The 21,125-nt window shown below is 41.8% G+C and overlaps 1 protein-coding gene across 1 annotated transcript; it reads right to left on the bottom strand.

Moving 5' to 3' along the window:
- Positions 1 to 19,855: 19,855 nt before the first annotated feature.
- Positions 19,856 to 20,812, bottom strand: LOC138562816 (olfactory receptor 2D2-like). The gene has a single exon (XM_069642792.1). It carries the CDS (start codon positions 20,810 to 20,812, stop codon positions 19,856 to 19,858), a length of 957 nt encoding a protein of 318 aa, XP_069498893.1.
- Positions 20,813 to 21,125: the final 313 nt, after the last annotated feature.

Here is a 21,125-nt window from a genome sequence, read left to right on the forward strand (position 1 = left end):
ACAACAGAAAATGTTGTACCCTTCATCCAACAAAAACATATACATAAAACAACATTACATATATTTACTACACCTACATATACCTTTTTGTACAATTCATCATTTCAAAATGTAAAACATATTTTTTTTCATTTAGAACACAGTATAAAGTATAATGGAATGCACAAACCAAAACTATACACCTCATATTATCACTTTAGTACAAATCTGCGTACAGACTCAGATACACCAGGAGCTCATTCCAAAACAAACTCTTAGCAAATAGTAAGTACACTGTATGTATTTCACTATTATTATTCTTTATTATATAAACCTTTCTTAAAAGCAAATATCACTATTTTTTTTTTAAACAGAAATTGCAAACAAACTTGCGTGGTTGGAAGAACATTTTCCAAAAGAAGAAATGAGTGGTGATGATATCTCTGATGGTAAACAATACATCGTTCATTATAAACAAATAATGCAATTTATACGGAGCTCATGATTCTGCTTTTCCTACAGTACATACTTTCCATGAAGAAACAACACCCCAATTTAATTATGGAGAATTCCAAGAATCACAAAGGCAATCCCTATCCCCAAATGTATGTAATGAAATCTTAATCTTGGCTGCAATATTGGATGAACTTAGTAATGACTTGAAGGAACTTTTATTTATGTTAAAAATCATGTTATTAGAAATTTTGATTATCACTGACCTATTGACCTGACATGACTGAACATTGACTGAAATGTTGAGCTCTTCCCCTTACCCCCAGCAATCACCCCAATCAAATTCCCAAAATATAAATCAAAGATGCTTTGATGAAACTACTCTCCCTCCCTCCCTGGTGATCATTGTACAGAAATTCCAAATTCTCCTATTTATATGTCCCATTCCGATACCCCATCCCTTTCATAAATAAATGTGTTTTAAACTATACATTTCTTGTATAACAATGAATAGTCTGCAGACTATACGACTGTTTGGCACGTCCGTTCACAAAAGTGGTATCTGCGACATTGCTCCATGTCCAGACATGTCTGTTTTCTTGCATGATGCACTTTTAATTAGTCCACGGACAATACGCCCATTTGCAGACATCCATGTGCATGCGCCCTGTGTCTCCTGCTAAATGGGTGTCCGCGATCACTTGCCGCCACCGCAGACCACTACGGACGGACTTCTACGAACATCATTATGTGACCGCACCCATGCCGATTGACGGCCTGTCTGTGGACCTTGTGAAACTGCATTTCCGGACAATCTAGGGTGTTTCAAGTTCAATGTTTACCTTTCCAGAGCTCCTCGATCCATTCTTAGTTGATCTGTTAACTTTTTACAACTTTCCAAGGCCTATTTTCGACTCGGTAGTCCACAGACAGTCACGCAGTCCGCTAACAGTTCCTCTGAAAGCGACCCACCCATTACTTTCAGTCATTCTCAATCTGTCTTTCCAGGATAGAGGAGCTGACAGTATCTGCTTAGGGATGGTAAGGGGACAGAGCTTCCACTGCCTTGCACTCTCAGTCTTATTGGCGGGCGGAGGACTTTGCAAATCTCATCTCCCCCAGCAAAGGTCTAATGAATTATTTCTCTGGTTTATGTGTGAGAGGGAATCAAAGAAGGACTGTGGAAAACACTTTTTTAAAGACAAAGGTCCACAGGTGATTGGACTAAAGTGAGGCTGCTTTAGTGGTCCAATCTCTGTTCTTGAAATAAGTGGACTTTGTCTTCTGATATCACACACAGGAAGTGCTACAGGAAGTGGAGAAGGCACAAAGGAAAGGTAGAGGCAAAGCGAAGAAAGATTGTGGAAGAAAGATTGTGGAACCGTCCTCCACCTTTAAAGAGCTTCCCTTCCCTACATTAACCCAGCCCCTTACCTTCTCAATAGAGTCAAAAGTCTTTAGATATGCAGCACCCTTGTGTGAGGCTACTACTTTTGTGAATGGATGTGCCCTTGATTCCTGTTTTCCTAGTACAGCTTCCTGTGGAACGGCTGTCTCTCTGGGGGAGGGTGCTATGCGTCCTCACAAAGGAATGAAGAGGGGCAATCCCCAAAGGCTATAGTCCTACCAGCAGTGTCAAGTGCCAGCATTGTCTGGGAAGAATACAAATAATCCATTCACAGCTGATCTGGGCTGACACACGTCTGATATGAAATGCTGTGGCTATAATAATTATGAGAAATACCATACACCATGAATTCATTCATGTATGGCTTATATTTAAAGATGTTCTGCCACCAGGAGGGTATACACATGTTTATTTGGTTATTGGGTTTTGTTACAGGTGTGCATGTCTTAAGTTCAGCCCCCTGCTCTGCAGAGACTTGGCTGGCACTGCAGCTGTCAAATGTGCACCTGTGACCACTGTACCTGCTCTCTGTCACTGGTAGAGCAGCAGGCACTGCAGAACAGGATACTCATGCAGATGTTGACTTGCATACTATGCTTTGGCAGAGAGACTACGAAAGTGGAATCTGTTCAGCAAATTTACATTTCAGGTATGGAACTACCTGCATCATTTGATTATTGAATACAGATAAAAAAAGCCAGGGCACTACACCATTTTCAGATGGCAATTCCTCACAGGTGCAAAACAATGTATCCAGAGTCATTATCTTTCAACTCTTTGCCACATGTGCTTGACCTTGATGTATTCCAAGGCATCAAATAACTGGCGCAATTCACTAGACAATGATTAATTGCATTTCATTTTATAAATCATATTGCATAAACTGCGATGTAATTTCAGAGAAGATGGGAATGTGTATTATTCTGGACTCCAAGCTACAGGACTATACAGAGCCTATATAAAGTAAATCAGAGATCCAGGCTGCATCTGACCCCAATGTTTACTTTGGTTGACAGAAACTGCAGATAAGCGTGACTGAGTGTGAACTTGTCTTACTTCCACGTAAATATTGGTATGGAGTCAGGATGGTACTAAATGAGATAGTCCTTCTCTCTGATCTGTCATTTCTTCCACCTCTGTTCCCCAGCATTTTTCTTTTTCATTATTGTTTTGCTCACTTGTGCACCCTTTATTGATGGTCTACCCCTTTTTCTGTTCACATTTCTCCCATAAATCCACCGGACCCTATAACTGAAAGGGGAGGACAGGACCCGGAAGAGCCTCCCCTCTTCTACCCTGCATCAAAAAGATTGGGTTCAACAGATGCCTCAGGAGGTAGCCAACCCTTTTAGCAAGCTAAAGAGTGCCTTTCTAGGGAGAATGGCAGTGCCAAACCTCTTACCCCCTACCCCAGGGGCGAGAAATACAGGGGATGCTGATGAAGGTGATGCATCCTCCGATGATGATTAGGAGGGAGATGATCATGATCAGGATAATGTCATTATGGTGGACCATAGCAGAAAAAAAGCTGGCCAGCCCAAGAGAACAGCACACTTACAAAACAATCTTCACTGGAGGACAGGGACAACATGGACGACATGTTTGATCCCGACCACATATGACAACAGAAATCGACAGAGTGGCTTCCTTAACCAACAGTTGCCGAATATATGATGCAGCAGATTAGGAAACTGCTGGAGAAAGCAGTGTGCTTCATTATGAAAGCGGAATGCTCAAGGGTGGAGCTCCCTGGCAAGGCTATGGACAAGCCAGAGCTTGATGAGAAGATGGTCACTTTTGCTACCAGTGGCTAAACACATCAGAAGAGACGTTGACCGCGCCTGGAAGAGTTTCCAGGACAAGGTCCTTGTCTTAGCCGGACCCCTGGCAAGGATAATGGACTTGGCAGAGAGGGCTAAGGACACTGGCAAGCCTAGCCAGTTGGGTGCAAAGAGCAGTATGCCTACTTGGCAATGCCAGCTGCACTCTCCCCTCAAAGAGACAGCACAACTTTTTGCTGAAGATCGATAGCAAACTGGGGGACCTCACAAACTATGAGGCAGGACAATCTGCACAAGGATTACTATTTGGCGAAGAGTTTGATAAACAGTTTATTGCAACTTATACTGCCCTAGAGAAAGCGCAGACATTGATTCACAAAATGTTCCCCGGAAGAGTTTTTGCAGGGACCTGCCAACAAAGGGGCTGTTTGGCCTGTCGTTTTGGTTCAGCAAGAAGGCCGCAAGTCCTAAGAGCCCAATACTGGGAGCGTCGACACCTTCTTTCCATACAGATGGAGTGGTCCGCATGGGCGAAGAAGACACAGAAACTTTAGACAACAAAGATTCACAAGCGGTAAGTGCGCACCGCGAAAATTACCCCAAGGTGGGAGGCAGAATGCTACAATATAAAGCAAAATGGCAGGAGCGATCAGGCGATGCCTGGGTTTTGCAGACAGTGGCGGGCTTCAGACTAGAGTTCATGAGCTTCCGCTGCCGATACATATTCCTGCAAAGCTCATGATGTCAAGGCAGGAGGATGTTTTATTTTATTTTATTTATTTTATTAAGCATTTGTAAAGCGCTTAGACATCAAGGAATTGTGTATCAAAGTGCTCAAAATTCTCCTCAACACAGAATTGAACAGCCGGTAGAAAAAGGGGTGTTAGAAATCTGTTTGTTGGGGGAAGCAGGTTGTTACAGCAATATGTTCCTGGTACACAGGAAAGGGAAGCTGACGCCAGTGATTAATTTGAAGGAGTAGAACAATTGGCTTTTCTACAGGCATTTCGAGATGGAGGGTACTCACCTCCTCATGGACATTCTTCACACAGCGGATTTGCTAGCTAGACTAGATTTGAAAGATGCTATCTAACCATCCCAGTGCTGTCACAGAACAGGCAGTTCCTCAGATTTTTTGTGGAAGGGGCAATGTTGCCAGCTCACTTGCTTACCCTTCAGGCTAGCATCAGCCCCCTGGGCATTCAGCAAAGTTGTGAGGTCGGTGGCAGAGGCTAGCAGAGACAGGGGAATCAGGATCATCATTTACCTGGACGACATTCTAATTCTGGCAAAAAGAATGATGATGCTTGCGAGTCAGGTGCAATGGATGAGTGCGCTACTGACCTCACTGGGCTTCCTGATCAATCAAGATAAGTTAGAGTTAATTCCAAGGCAACAGATGGAGTTTCTGGGGTTCGTAATAAACACCAGAAAAGGCAAATCAGAATTGCCTCTGCAAAAGATGAGGGTGATCAAGAAAGAGCTGAGAGCAGTGCTTCTGAGTGCTTCTGATGAGTTGGTTTCCTGCTCAAACTTTTTTTTGTTTTGTTGCCTGGGCGATCACCCCTAACATCAAATGGGGTTCATGGAAACTGGACTTCCTACACTATGTTACAGCATAGTGTGTGCCGAACTAAACCAGTCATGGAAAGCATCCTTATCAATGGTTTGTCTGGGTCATGATTGAGCGCGAATCTATAGGAGTTTGCTGTCTTTCACTGCAGAACAAATGGACAAAGAAGTGTTGAATGAGTTGGAGGTGGCTCTAAAAAAACTCAACATACATTGTAGGCCTGAGGTGAGTGTAATATTAGAGAGGTATCATTTTGGGGGAGAGAGCTCAGATGGATTGTGAGTGTGTGGAGGATGTTGAAAAAAATGTCAGGCAGTTAGCGCTCATGTGCAACTTTGGAGACAAGTTTGATGAGAGAATTTGGCACCAATTTATGCTGAAGTGCTTGGATGACAAAATAAGGGAGGAGTTGTGGAGCTAAGGGGACTGGAGCCAACTGAACGTTATTCTGAGTGGAAACAGGGCAGATCACACAGATATGTGTGAGTGAGAGAACATAACCGTAAGGACAAGGAGGTCAATTCCAGCATCAAGGCAACAGATTAAAGAAACTTTGTGCAAGTGCAAAGTTGCACTTTACTAGTGCAAAGAACATCAGAGTCATATTAGAAAATGCTTGCACCTTGACAAGTGCAATTTTAGCACTAGGGGCAAAGTTTGCAAAGAAAAACTATTGATTCAATGAATTTTTCACTGGGACAAAAGTTGCCCTAGTGCTAATATGGAATGGCATTAGCACCAGGATAAACTTTTCCCTGATGTAAAAATGCACTTAAAGTGCATTTTATTTTGGATTAGGGATTTTTTTGCCCTAGTGTTAATACTGTACACATGTGCACTTGCCATGGTGTACCTGTTTTCTAACATGGCCCCAAGATGTTGTATTCCATGCAACTTTGCAATGCAACCTGTGCAAAGTTTCTGTAATCTGGCTGAAGATGATATGGGTGGTGAGTGTGGCATTAACCGGGGCAAACCCTTGTTATGTTTCAGATGTGGTAGTTACTCACATCTGGCAAACCCACAGAACTGCCCAGAGCTGAAGGTAATATGTTTAAAAGGTATTACGTTGGTTCTTCATTGAAAACATTCACCTAAATAAATATGGGGTAAGGGGTTAGGAGAGGTACAGAGGGGTGGGATTAGGGATAATAGTATAGGGAAGTGAGGCTTGGGAAGGGGACCCCTAATATAAAGCAAATTATATTCGAAAAAAATACTTTTGAATAATCTGCTGGCGGTAAAACTACATGGGACCATTTAAAATGTGAAAGAAAAGGCCTTTTTGGAAGATGGTGCAAGGCAGGATCATTCAATAAAATGAGGGTCAGCCTAGTAAAGGAAGCAGCACTATGAGAACAGTGATCATGCAGTGGGCATTATGGAGGGTAAGAGTGACTATAGAAGTTCCCGCACCACAGTATAGATTAATGGCATGCAGGTGTATGTTGTCAAACTCTGGTGCAAAGTAGACTTTGATCTCTTTAGAGACATGGAACACATTTTTAGGGGTGGGTGATGTGAGTGCTTTGAGCCCTCCTGCCATTAGCCCTGGAGGACACAAAATAAGTAGCAAATACCACTTTAAGGTAACTTTATCGCAGAGTTTCAATTTAAAGGACACAAAAGCCCAAGCAATGTAACCAACAAATAAGCACCCATGCTAGGATGGAGGGAACAAGGAATGTTAAAGATCAAATTGGATCTCGATGTGAATGAACATTTCCTAATTACAGTGACCGTACAGGGCTGCAAGGAGATTCTAAAAGAATTTCCTGAAGTTTTTGAAAAACAGTTTCGATGGCTAAAATGAAACTTTCAAAGTGTGACGCCCCCTTTGGGGCCAAAGTGAGAAATGTATCGATAAACTTAAAGATTGAATTGAAGGAGATCCAACAGTTGTGTGATAAGGGTGTGATAGATAAGCAGTTCAGTTTGTTGTGCGTGCAGTACAAATAAATCAACATACACATTCCCAAGAAAGTTTAAATGATATCCCCAATGGTTCATATGCACACATGTGAAACCAGAGCTGACAGCTTATACGATAATCAGATTTCTTTTTTTACAAAGAAATCATGACTGTTCGTCATATGAAGACACTCATGCATAACTGTGCAAATTGAACAATTACATTCTGGACATTGGAAAATTCAGAACAAATTGTGCTCTTTTCGGTTAGAAGAAAAAATAGAAAATCAGTGTTTGCATGGAAATGGTCAATATTTCTCATCTTGCAATTAAAAATCTTGAAAGCAAAATAACAGAATGAAAGCCTTGCTGCAGAGAAATTGAGAACTTTTACATTTCCCCATTTCTGTGGGGAGTCATTATTCACGTCTACATCCCATGCTGTGCTCTCTGTCTACTTCAGGGCATTTTTAATCTCAGGTGGGGGGGTGCCCAGTGGTGACTGTGAGTTCTGGTGAAGTACTTTAAGAGCTTGAAACATGTGAAAGAATAAAATGACTGTGCCCAGACTTGCATTACCCACTAATGCTTACCACATGTTTAAACACTTTTTTTTTTGTGTCAAATCTTTAGGAGTTCAAAGGGGGAGAGTACCATACTTTACTATTATTAGACATTAAAGTATGTTTTACGCATTAGAATACTTTGAAGAATAGAGGAACGAGATACAAAGAACGGATTATGCAAATCATGACAATGAAACCAGAAGAGGCATCAACAAATAATGTATGTAAAGAGAAAGGTCAACAACAGAACATTGCTGAAAACTCTCTAGAACAACGGTAGTTGTGGCGCTTCAGCCGGTGCACTGTGCACATGGTCCATTGGGAAGAGCAACACTAATGAGGAAAGGAAGCCTAAAAGGAAATTAATAAGGAGTGAGCAATGTCTTAGTATCAAGAAAGGGGCGTACATTTGTTTATATATTTATGTATTAATTTAAAATGATTTATAGGTGTTGCACAACTTGAAATGATGCATGGTTCATAGATGCCTTATTGGGGAGATACTGGACATCAGGGTTTGTCATTTGCCGCAACTTGTAAAATACACTTTTCCGATCAGTTGTCTGCAGACAAGTGCTTGATTTTCTTGTTGTTGAGTTGTACTAAACTAGTGAGATTCCTTCAATCCAGTTAAACAACCCTAGTTGTGATGCCATGCCTGACATGCATAAATGATCCTTTTCCTCCTTCCACTCAAAGAAACTGTAGATTCATCTGCTCAGACTTCTGCTCATCTGGCCTTCAGAAACTCCCTGACATCCTTGCTAGTCAACAGCGAAAGGCATGAGAACAGCACAGAAAATCATCATCAACGGTTGCCCACTCTCGGTAGAATTAGACAGAAGGAAAGTCCTGTGTCTAAAAAGTCATGAACATGTTAACATACTACACACAATGTATTAGCCAAACACTATGTCAAAATCAGACAATATTGGGTTGGTCTCCCACAGCTTTTACATTGTTCTATAATTTAAAGTGTGCTACATTTATGTACAACTTTTCACACTTAAAAGACACATCAGAAAAGACAAAAAGAACATCCAAAATAACAAAACATCTCATCCACACAGTCAATTAAAAATCCCAAACACAAGCATATAAACATACATAAATATAATTAACGTAACAGCCCATTAAAATCTAACACAAAAGTACCTAATATACATCCCAGAACTAAAACCACATTGCACAGATATTATACTCGATACCCTGGTTCGTCCCCTAATCATTCTCCTTATTCAGGCATACATCTGTGTATAACCTTCCAGCCAATGGAGAAGTTGAAGGAAGGGAACAGGGGATAGGGAGAGCCAATGAGGACACAGAGAGTAAGCCTAGCCTCCATGATCAACCATACGCTAGTAATCGCCAGTGCCATTTGCAAACTACACCCCGACATGCTGCATAACCAAAACATGTGCTTTAATCTCTCCCTTGTCCTCCACAGAGGGCCCATAATATGCCATATAATTGCTTACTAAAGAGGGGCAGATGTCAACACTTGCCTTGTGGTTTCCAATGCATTATTATCACCACATAACCTACACATACATTGTTCCTTAAGCATGCACATAAAAGCTCCCCTAGTTGCCAGAACGTTCAGATTGTTAAACCTGATAAACATTGTTTTTTTTTTTTTTTTTTTTTTTAATAATACTGTTTATTTGGGTTTATACAACAAAACAACATGAACATAGGCATTCAACTGAAAGTTACGGCAGTAATGACAGTAAGAGGCAGCAGGGTCAGGGGGTCGTATTGGATATATCAGCAAATCAAAAAAGGATGGCAGTTTCAAGTACATCGGTGTCCAAGCGGGGGGAGAAAGGAAGGAGGGAGATGGTGGGGAGAGAGAGACATTTCTCAGTACACATCTAGCCATTTCCCCCATATCTTTTCAAATTTCCGGGGGCAGCCTTTCGCATTGTAGATGCAGCGTTCCGGAGATGCGCATCTGCTTACTTCGTTGATCCATCGGTTCAGGCATATTGTCTCTGCCGAACCCCAAGTTGTGGCGATCAGCTGTTTTCCCACTCCCAATGCCACCGCTAGGAACGATTTTTCATATTTGGTGAGGTCTACCTCTCCTCAGATCCCTAGGAGTGCCATGCAGACATGCAATGAGCTCACAGCCCTCAGTGAGCTCAGTAGTAGATTAGAAATAGGATAGATGTCATACATGACATCACACTGTGCTGAAACCTACGGGGGTAAGGAATTGGTTAATAGGGACTTCTATGTACAATTTCTGTAATTTTTAGTGTTACGGTTAGTGTTATGATTGGGTCCTTCTCTTAAAAAAACTCCTCCTGGGACCACCTCTAAAATGATAATAAAAGAAATACATCATAAATAAGGCAACACATTGGCTACTTAATACATAATGGGCCTTGTTACGAGGTGGGCGGTAAGGGATTACTGGCACCGGTAAGGGCACCAGTGCCGGTAATCCCTTACCGGCCTACTACGAGTTCCCTTTGCGGGTCCTTCCTTAACTCCTGTTTTTTTCAGTCGTTAAGGACAGGACCCGTAAAGGGACTCTAGAACTAATAACGGTACCACAATTTGTGGTAATGTTATTAGCACATTCCCCATTCCCATTGAGCCCTATTGGGGCTGAAATGGGAATGGGGAATGGCCCTGGTGAATGGGGAATTACCGGTCCCACCAACCTTGGAATGGACCGGTAATTGCTCCATTCACCAGGGCGGAGTCGGAACGAGTTTGGAGGCAGCCATGGCGCTAATAGCGCCATGGCTGCCTCCAACCTCGTAATGAGGCCCAATGTCTGGTAAATCATCAAAACTTCTGATTGGTTGGCTTTATACTGACCAACCCTGAGCAACTGACATGCCATCAAACCATGAGCCAAAATGGGGCAGTTCAAGAAAGGGTGATCTGCTCTGTAGTTAATATTGTAAGGTGCCTTGTGTCTGAGAATATGCGTGAGGAGTAAAGCCAGTATCTTACCTGTGTTTGCACTCATGAATAGACTGTGTTCTTGAATTATGAGCCATATGTGAGAGGGCCTCATTTGGAATTAATTCACCCTATATTTATGACTATTTTTGCTAATATTAATATGAATGTTATAATCTCTTTTACCACTGGAGGCACTCTTGAGTTTACTTTTCATAGGATCTTCTAACTTATAATTATCCTGCACCTGGCATACAATGGTCCATTGTGATCTTACAGACTTTAATTAATTTGGGAGAATTATTCTTGCACCTGGGAATCGTTCTCTCATGCTTTCCTCTGTGATGATGAGTTATCGGTAACTTTGGCTCGGCCTTCGTGCCACTGTCTAAGCTCTGCATAGATGTGTATTTCTGTAATTTTAGCATCTTATTCTACAGGAGCCTGACAGCTTTTCTGTGTTAACATAGCTTGCTGTGGCTTCCATTTTGGAAAAGATGGCTGCCCGTTATTCTCACATTTCTATGCTATTGAGGTTTTCTTGCTTGTAGTTAGTATTGCATTCACCTTATAGATTGCTTATGTTATATATTTTTTTTATTTTAATTTAGCTGAGTAAGCTCATTTTTTTCAAAACAAATTACATTACATCCATAAAGAATGACAAAAACGAAAGTGAAAGCACTCAAAAACCGAGTCAATGAAACATATTGGTTAAAACAAGACAAAATATTTATATAACAATAAGTATGAAGTAATAAAAGAACAGGCAAACATACAACAGGACAGGAGTAAAACAAAAATAAAACAAGAATAAAAAGCTTCACAAAACATTGGCAATAATTTGAGCCAATAAAACGGTTCAGACGATAAAGTATAATAAAACAACAGCATTGGGTGTACAGTGGTGTTGAACTAAGTTCAATCAATCAATAGTCAGCACAACACACAGAAGTATGAGTTATTGCTGATAAATTCCAAAAGTCCCATAATAAATTATTTTTGTGCCCCTATATCTCCTTCTTTTAGAAGCATCCACTCCACCGCTTCTCTACCTAGGTCATGAGGGATAGATGTGTATAGACTTTTAACATCTACCATGAAGCAGATGTTATTATTGTCGAAAGGAATGGTTCTGAGAAGTTGCAAAAAATGTGTGGAGTCTTTGATGTAAGTGCTTGTCTTTTGAATCAATGGCTGTAAAAAGTAATCAATATATTTGCCCAGTGGTTCAAGGATACTGTTGATTCCTGCTACTATGGGTCTCCCGGAGGCTTATGTATGTCCTTATGTATCTTCGGGAGAGTGTAAAAATGAGGTATCTTCGGATGCATGTTGATAAGGAATTTCTTTGTATTTTGATTCATCCATTTGAGTTCCTCTGCCCTTTCTAGAAGTCTTTCCAGATTGTGTCGAATTTCTTCTGTGGGATCCAAATCGAGTTTTGCTTAGGTGTTAAAAGCACTATGCTGTCTCATACATTCTTCCTCGTAATCTCCTGTGTTTAGTAGAACTAAACCTCCCCCTTTGTCTGCAGCCCTAATGGTTATAGTGTCATCTCCATATAGGTTTCTTATGAGTTTAAGTTCACGTGGTTTCATATTGAAATTCCGAGATTGTTTGAATTTAATCTTCTCTAGGTCTCTAGTGACCTGTTTCTGGAAAATGTCCACAGAAGGAACTGAAATGGGAGGAACAAAGTTGCTTTTGCCTCTGAATTCTTTGAGGTCAGAATCCTCTGACTCTCTCAAATTTCATTCTTCTAGCTCACTGGGACAAAGCTTAGTCCTTTCTGAAGAGTTGTGACTTCTTCGGAAAGGACTAAGCTTTGTCCCAACATACATGACTCTAACATCGAACTGTACAAACTCATTTGGAAAATGAAATTGAAAGTGTTCTTCAGTGAGCTAGATCAAGGAAATTTGAGAGACTCAGAGGATTCTGACCTCAAAGAATTCAGAGGCAAAAGCAACTTTAGCATTGTTACCATAATGTTTCACACATGTGCAATCTCGAATGGGGAGAAATTGAGAAGTGATCATGGATACACTTTGTGCCAGGCTATCTGGCAAAGGGTGAAGAAATGTGCAGCCCTTTGAGTGGACATATACCTAGAAAAATCACTCAAGATCCCCCTCACGCTTCATCTTGAGCAGGATTTTCTTAGATTCCAGAAGTTCAAGACTTTCCTCGTTACCTCCTCCTCTGCTAAGCTCACAGTTGCTTGTTTGGTGTTCAGGGCCCTATGCATCCATGGGGCAGTGACCTCCCACACTGAATCCCCCCAGCTTCTGTCTATTCTCAGTGCTTGCCTCGGCTAACCCTCCACCCTGGAGGCTCGCACTTACCTTACATTGCACTTCACCTGTTGTTCACCCATGAGCACAACAGCACCTATCCCATTGCCCTTCCTTTCTGCACTTGCACGTTCTGAACACTCACAAGGCATAGTAGCTTTGTCCTCCCCGTCCCATTGTATTTCATATTTTTTTAATGTATTTCGATTGTTTTCACATCACATTGTGTCTCGCTGCTGAATCGCGCCTCCATATTGGTGACGGCATCGAGTTGCCATCAATGCAACCATTCATCTATATATCTAAAAGTCAAAAAATGGTTTGTTTGTGAATTTGTGGCTTGGCAAAGTGTTGGCGTATGATAGGCAAAGGTGTATGAGAGGCACAAGAAAAGGCGTATGGGAGGACAAAGGCAAGGTGTGTGGGAGGTGAATGGACCTGAGAGGTGAAGCTGAAGTCAGGAAGCCTTCCAGAAGTGTCCAAATTGTGGGTTTGTTGTTTGGCGAAGCATTGGCGTATGAGAGGTGAAAGGCAAAGGCATATGGGGAGGCGAAGACGAGGCATATGGGAGGCAAATGGATGTGAGAGGCGAAGCTGAAGGCAGGTAGCATTCCAGAAGTTTCCAAATTGTTGCTATATAAAGAGGTGCAACAGACATTATTGCTACTCTCTTATGAATAGTGTGAAAGAGTTATTAGAGCATATATTGAATATTTAAATTGTGCTTTGAGATTTAGCATGGAGTGTGCTGTAGTTGTGCTTAGGGATTCAGTCTGTTGCATTTTTAGTAGTGTTCTTGATTCGTACAAGGCTTTGCATTAAAAAATAATTATGCCCAACGTAATTGACATGACAATGTTGACCGGGAAGCGAAAACGAAAAGATGTATTTATTCACCACATTCCACTCATTCCGACAGACATGCTGTTCAGTGTCAAGAGCCTATAGTTCCCGGTCAGGCTGGCATTCGGTATAACCATCAACAAAGCACACAGCCAGTTAATCAAGTACAGTGGTATCAACTCCATGTTTCTCCCATGGGCAGTATTATGTTTCATGTTCTAGAGTGGGTTCCCTGAATCAGTCGTATATCTTTGCTCCAACTGGAAAAACAAAAAATGTGGTTTATAAACAAGCCTTACAATGAACATGTATTTTGGTAATATTGAAATTTAGGTCCATAAATTGTTGGCACCGTTCATGCTGCTCAGGAAACTCCATGTCATTCCAAGTACAGATATACATTTCAGAAAGAGTTTTTAAGAAGAACAAAACGTTGTGTTGTGTACTCCTTCTAAGGAAGAAATTGGTAAAATATGGATTAATCGAAATTAATGAATTCTTCTCACCTTTCTTATCGACCCTTCACATAAATTACAAAGGTACCTTAAGGTATTTCCAAACAAACAGTACCTATGAGACAATGAAGTCCCAGCCAACACCGGGTATATCAGCTAGTTCTAACTAAATCAAGATTGTTCATACATTGCTCCCACTTCCGCACAACATTCACACTATTTCCCCCACACAATGATCATTAGTTATTTGAACACCTTCTCCTCTCACAATTTGAATGTTCAAACATCTTGTGATCACCCCACCAACAATATCCATCTCAACATATTTATATTGCGTAATGAGGCAAATAAATCAAAGATGCAATGCATGTCTGGGATGCATCTGTAAACTTGCCCACGGGGGGATCGTATATGTTCACCACCAATAAAAGCACTGGTCACCACCAGGTGGGCGTACCTAGAATCCAGTGGACGCCATAATCATTGGGATCTACGGAGCACCTTCCTTAACCACAGGTCCCTTTTTCTAAACTAGGCTCTTGACTGCCGATCACACAAGGAACTACCCTTTGTTGATTAACAAACTACTACACATCACAAAGACAAGCCTAATCAACAGGTGGGTTACCCGCCACATCTAACTGCCTTGCCATGACTTACACATTACCAGCTATGTGTTGAGAGATTCTAGTAGCACTGCATGCGATCAGAGGCTTGCCAGGGGGTGGCTTAGGGGGCTATAGCCCCGGGTCTTTTGGTTGAAGCCCCAGATAGAATCTCAGGGTCTACAACCCAAAGACTAGCTAGCCCCGAGTCCTGACAATCCTGACATTAGTGTAGCCCCGGATCTTTGCCAGACCTAGCAACACCCCTGCATGCGATTGAAAGGCAAATTTCATGCTTTTCTTGCAGTTTTGCAACAGCAGATTATTAATAGTTCTCCCACAACTGATTTGTTAAGTTGTTCACTGTTCACCCCCACATGAACCTATCAAGGTAACTTAAGCCATTGGATACTGGTTCATTGTTCAGTTATAGAACTTTTAGAGTTTCTAAGCCTTTATAGCTGAGTCAATTCTCCTTTTTTCTAACCCAACAGGTTATGTTTGTTTTAACTTCTATCCCAGCTGTATCCGCTGAATAGGAATCTGATGTGAATTGTCTCTCCTGATGAATGTTCAGTACCTATCACCCTAAAGAACAGAAACATGTTGAGATTATAATCTCTGTAGTTTAACAGAGACATAAACCAACAGCACTAGCCAACCTATGGCCTACTCTATGCACTAATATTAGGTTTGCATCTTTTGACGTGGTTCTAGAATATTAGCCACTTGTAGGATCTGTATTGTATTCCTATAGACCAGTTTTTATTAACTACAACAGCACTGAAACTCATGTTTATGTATGTGTTTATTGATTTAATACTTTTTAATCCATGTTTGATATGATTAAACTAATGTTTTTTGACAAATTATTTTTTGCATGCTTGCATAACCTGTCTCAATAGCTCTGGCTCACGTTTATTAGAGTCTATTCTACCCCGTAAACATATAGAGTTTACAGTCACAAATGTTTGTTTGAGTAGTGTTAACTGGGATTCCTTTGATGTTTTTGAGCACCACCAACAGGGGCCACCGCTTATCAATCACCAACATTACTGCCAGCACTTGGGCATTCTCCCCCTCACAGTCCAACTAATATGATTTATATCTGTTGGCACAGAGTGTAATTAAGCCTCCTAATGGCCGACCCAATCGCCACTTGGTCGCTTTCCTTTGATAGAAAGTGAAACCATCAAAAGAGGCATGTCCCGCCATCCAGGTTTCTTGGAGCAATGCAATGTCTGCCCTGCTCAGCAGTGTAGCAGAACCAACTTCATCATCAATCAAATGAGAGTGACCCATGGTATTCCAAGATTTTTACATTATGGGCAAGAAAGACAATAACCAATTCCATTGGGACTGAACGGCTTTGCCTTCACCCCCCTGGTTTATCACAGCATTTGTAGATTTCAGAACAGTCTGATGCATCTCTGGTATATGACAACCCCCACCATTATTCACACTTATTAGTGAAGTGCCTATTTGGCGGTACGTCAATGTCATAGCCCCATTTGCTGAGGGAGTCAACATTTGCTCTCACCAATGACACCACTTCGATGCAAAACAGTGCACCCTCGATAACTCAACATATTCAAAATCCACACAGCTAATTACCCTCGGGTCAGGAATATTACCAGAACGTTGAAAAACCCTCCCTCTGTTCATTACACTGTTGATTGAGGCAAATAAGTTGGGTACAGTAAAGTAGGTGATGGGTCGGGAGGCATCAGTCTTTTTAACCTCCACATTGCAGAGCCTCTTCATGTTCACTTTCAAGGTTTTACCATCTGCCTCTTCCACTTGTGAAGCTGGCATTACACTCAACACATGTTCAACCTCATAGGCATTAATATCTCTCTGGTCCCCACTTGTATTTGGAAGTTTGGAAGTGATTGAAAGGTCTATCTGTCTTGTTGATCTTCTTCGGCTCTCTTGACTTTAAGCTAGTGAGATTACCCACTTTGTTTCGGGCCCTTATCCCCTGCCAACTGGGTTTTTTTTCAATTTACGAGATCTTTTTGGGGTTGACTGACTGCCTTCTTGGGCATCACTTCCTATCGGCGGTTCTTCAATTACCAATGACAATCGAAGAGAAGAAGTACACCCTTCATTATTCTTTTTCTGCTTTTTGTTGTGTTCTTATTGAGACATGATAGAGTCAAATAGGCGGTTAGCACTAACTTCTATACTGTATACGGTGGAGGGTGGACTTCTACTTGTGCTGACTCTAGCACCTTCTCACAACGTTCTACAACTGCCTGCAAACTGCCCTGCGCCACTGCAGGTGTGTGAGAGGATATACCTAGATTCCCTGTGTTTTTTAACCACAGATGGCTCACCATTAAACTTTCAATAACTTTGAGTGTAATCGAGTGTTTTTGCACCTCTCCATGGATGTGATGGCACAATGTAGGCAGGATTTTCTAATGCAAAATTAACAGTCTCTCAATGGTCCACCTGCTTAAATGAAACACTCACACCTGGAACCAGATCTCTCTCCATCCTGTAATATGCCTGTTAATTTAGGTGAGCCTGTGAGCCTGACATTTGGGGACATACTAACTTGAGTGCGTACTATCTATGAGCACCATTACTCATATTTGGGAGCTGCTGTACCTTGCTTGCAGGAAATAGCACAGATTAAGTAGTGAATTGTTGTTGGCCAATCCAGTAAAAATGTCAGGATGGCCACATGTCACTGCCACGGCTGCCTGAGTCATACCTTCACCCTCCATAGGGCCGTTAAAATAAGCTGTAATTTTATTTTTATTACACTTCACAGAGCAATCTCCTTGAACAGATTCTTGTTCCTGCAGGATGGAGGTTGACTTGATTGTCCCATGTATTAAAATGTTGGGAAGTAACACCTTCTTTTTCCCTCTTAGATTGTAATGGCTTTTACCAGATTTACTCGGCATTAGGGGCATATTTTCCACAAAATACTTCCCGTCGTCCTGCCTTGTCCACAATAAGAACAAATAGATGGTGAGCTAGCATAATGGGCTCCACCTGTCAAGCAGGAGATTACCCTTCTGCCACCGAAAGCAACAAACCATGAACTAGACTGGTTAGCTTCACACATAAGCAAGTAGGGCAACACATGCCACACCTGGACCAGCAACCATCTTCTGCGTGAGTGAGTACAAGACAATACTAAACACTTGGTACATACCCTAGTACACAGTGGATGCCATCCTGATCAGTCACAGCATGCTCTGGCGCATGGCGGGCAGCAGTAAACCGAAGCAATGCCATTAACCCTCCGCAGGTACCAAGATGCACTCACCACAATGACCTGAAGCAGAGATGGAGTTTTTACTGCGACTATTAGCAGAGTGCTCCACTCATCAGGACTCAAAGCTCCCAGAACTCAAAGTCCCCACCGCACAGAGAATCATCTTCTTCCCCTTTCCCTCTGCACTGACAACTCAGGCTCACCTTCTCAACTGCCACTGATCAGAACATTTGGAAACTCCAGAAACACTACAGCAAAGAACCGCAATGCGTTGGCAAGCCGCACTACAAGCAGCTGCTTCTCAAAACGTCCAGTCTGTTTAGTGTTTAAAAAAAAAAAAAATAGAATCATACTGACATTCACATGAACATACAACGTCCCCACATATAACATACTGGCTAGAAAGTACTGGTGATTGAATGTATTTGGGTTGGTCTTATCGAACATGTTTACCTCGTTTTGTCATGCACATTTGGTATCAATTTTATTTCATACAAAATGTGGCGGGAAACCACCTTGTCCCCTCTTGGCTTTACCCTCCCCCATCCCATATTGCTTCACCAAAACCCACCAACTTCTTTTTGAAAGACACATGGTAAGTAAATCAATCTGAAGTGAAAAGTCTGTGGTAAAAACACTGGATACCCTCATCATCCTTTAAACTGAACAAGAAAATTAAACTTTGTATTCAGCAACAATAAGCAAATACTCCAACAATGTCAAATGACCTGTTTGTTCCTTTAAACTCCATCACTCATTTTTTCCACCTTACACTATTCCCACAATCAACAATCACACAGCAGAAACTGCCTAAAAGAACAGCACACTAACTGAGTAACAGCATTGCTGATTTTTCTAGCCTTATCACACACCCCTGCACGCAAGCAGATAGCCTGGTCCTCGCAGCACTTACTCCCAGGGATGTATCTTGGGCTCTCCCTTCTTACTGAACAACACACCCACGGCCCTCTTGGTCACCACTCACCTAGAAGCAGAGCCACTCACTTCACTAGCATACTTTTGGCTTGCAAGCATTAACACTGCAGGGATTACATCTGCCTCTCGCTCTCAATCTTGCTAATAAACCCCTTCCCACTTACCATGCTGGACCATGCATAGCGAGCCATCCAAAATGGCAGAAGTACTCTATATGAATAGTGTAATGAAGACATACTTGCATAATCAATTCAACTCCGCAGTTCATTAAATGCAACAAAATCTTAAGTACAGAACAAATCCTGTTCACTACTGGTTGGTAAATCTTGTTCTGCAATCAAAGTTACATCTTGGCGGCAAAAAGGCAAATATGGAATGGACCCACAGAAAGACAGAGAAATGTCAACAGTTGTATGAGAGAAAGAGTTTTCACTGCAGTAAACATTTTATTATACCACATTAGCACCTGGGAGAGGGGTTCATGGAGCCTTTCAGCCAAGGTGGAAGCTTGGAAAGCCCCCGACCCAAGCCTCCTCCAAGATGGGAGGCAGCCATCTTCCCTGCCGGGCAGCAGCTAAGTACTCCTGTGCTCTCTTCCATCCTGTCCCCAATTTCCACCCCTCTCTCCTAATCCCTGCTCCACCCATGCCCCACTTACCTACCACACACCAGTGCTTTGAACACCAAGTATATCTGCTCTTCTCTGGCACCGAAATTGGCCAACATGTAAAGGGATACAGGACTATGGTGTCCATCCTGTTTTGTAGTTTACAGCAAGCACACTGTATTTCAACTTAAAACTAGCACCCTGGTAAAGCATACCAGGATGGTATTAGTAATAAACCCCTCCGTGCAGCGGACTACCAATCAGGTAATGGCCAGCACGTTGTGGGTTTATTGCTTAATTGTGTTATTGTTCATTCCTATAGTACTTAACTTATTATTTTTCGGCCTCAGGGCATTTTTAAAGTCTGTGTTCCTCATACTGTATATAATGGGGTTACACAGAGGACTGATTATGATGTAGGTTAAAGAGGAGATCTTGCTATCTCCCATGGCTGATTTTGGTCGAATATAGGTAGCACAGAGAGATCCATAGAAAACAAGAACCACAGTCAGGTGGGAAGTGCAGGTCAAGAAGGCCTTCCATCTCCCTGCCTTTGCCTTGATTTTTATGATAGAGGACACAATGTTGACATACGATATGATGATCAAAATAAACGACCCCAGTGTCAATGAAGCTCCAATAGCATAGATCACTATTTCAATCGTGTGAGTGCTGGTACATGTGATCTTCATCAATGCTGTCACATCGCAGAAGAAGTGATTGATAGTGCGGGAGCCACAGTAGGAGAACCCAGACACGGCTACAGTGAATGGTAAAGCAAGCATGAGACCAATAAGCCAGCTTCCCACAGCCAGCCGTATGCACACCGCTAGATTCATGATAGAGGAGTAATGTAAAGGATTGCAGATGGCCACATACCGGTCATAAGCCATCACTGTGAGCAGAACAACCTCTGCAGCAGCAATGCCAAGAAAAAAATTCATCTGGAGGAGGCACTTTGTGAGCGAAACATGTGAGTCCTTAAGAAAAAAGTTTGCTAGCATTGGAGGCAGAACAACTGAGGTGTATGATATGTCAATTAGTGACAACATAGAGACAAAGAAGTACATGGGGGTGTGCAGCTGCGAGTTACTGGAAACTGTTGCCACAATAAGAAGGTTTCCACTCAGAGTAAGCAGGTACAGCAATAAAAACATACTAAAAAGTGGAGCTTGGAGGTGTGGAAGATCTGAAAAGCCAACCATCAGGATATCAGAGGTTGAACTTAGATTTGCTGCTTCCATTCAATGACCAATGCAGCTACTGCAGGGATGGATTTGAAGATAAGCTGAAAATAAATAAACAAGCAAAGTAATTATTATTATTGTTGTAATAATGTAAGTAAAGGAGAATAGTCTTTTGGAAAACTGAACACATTCTGGCAGTGCTTACCTCTAAATTTCTCATGGTTCATTATGTAAAATACAGTACGGCTTTAGTTGCAATGGTTGCATTTAGGACCATGGTTCTTTTATGGAAAGCATCTCTTGATCTTCAAAAGATCAACTTTGAGCAAACTTTGGAATGAATAATTGAGCAAATTTACAAAGTGAAGTC

This window comes from Ambystoma mexicanum, unplaced genomic scaffold (assembly GCF_040938575.1).
Source record: "Ambystoma mexicanum isolate Mex_15411 unplaced genomic scaffold, UKY_AmexF1_1 Mex_scaf69, whole genome shotgun sequence".
NCBI lineage: Eukaryota > Metazoa > Chordata > Amphibia > Caudata > Ambystomatidae > Ambystoma > Ambystoma mexicanum.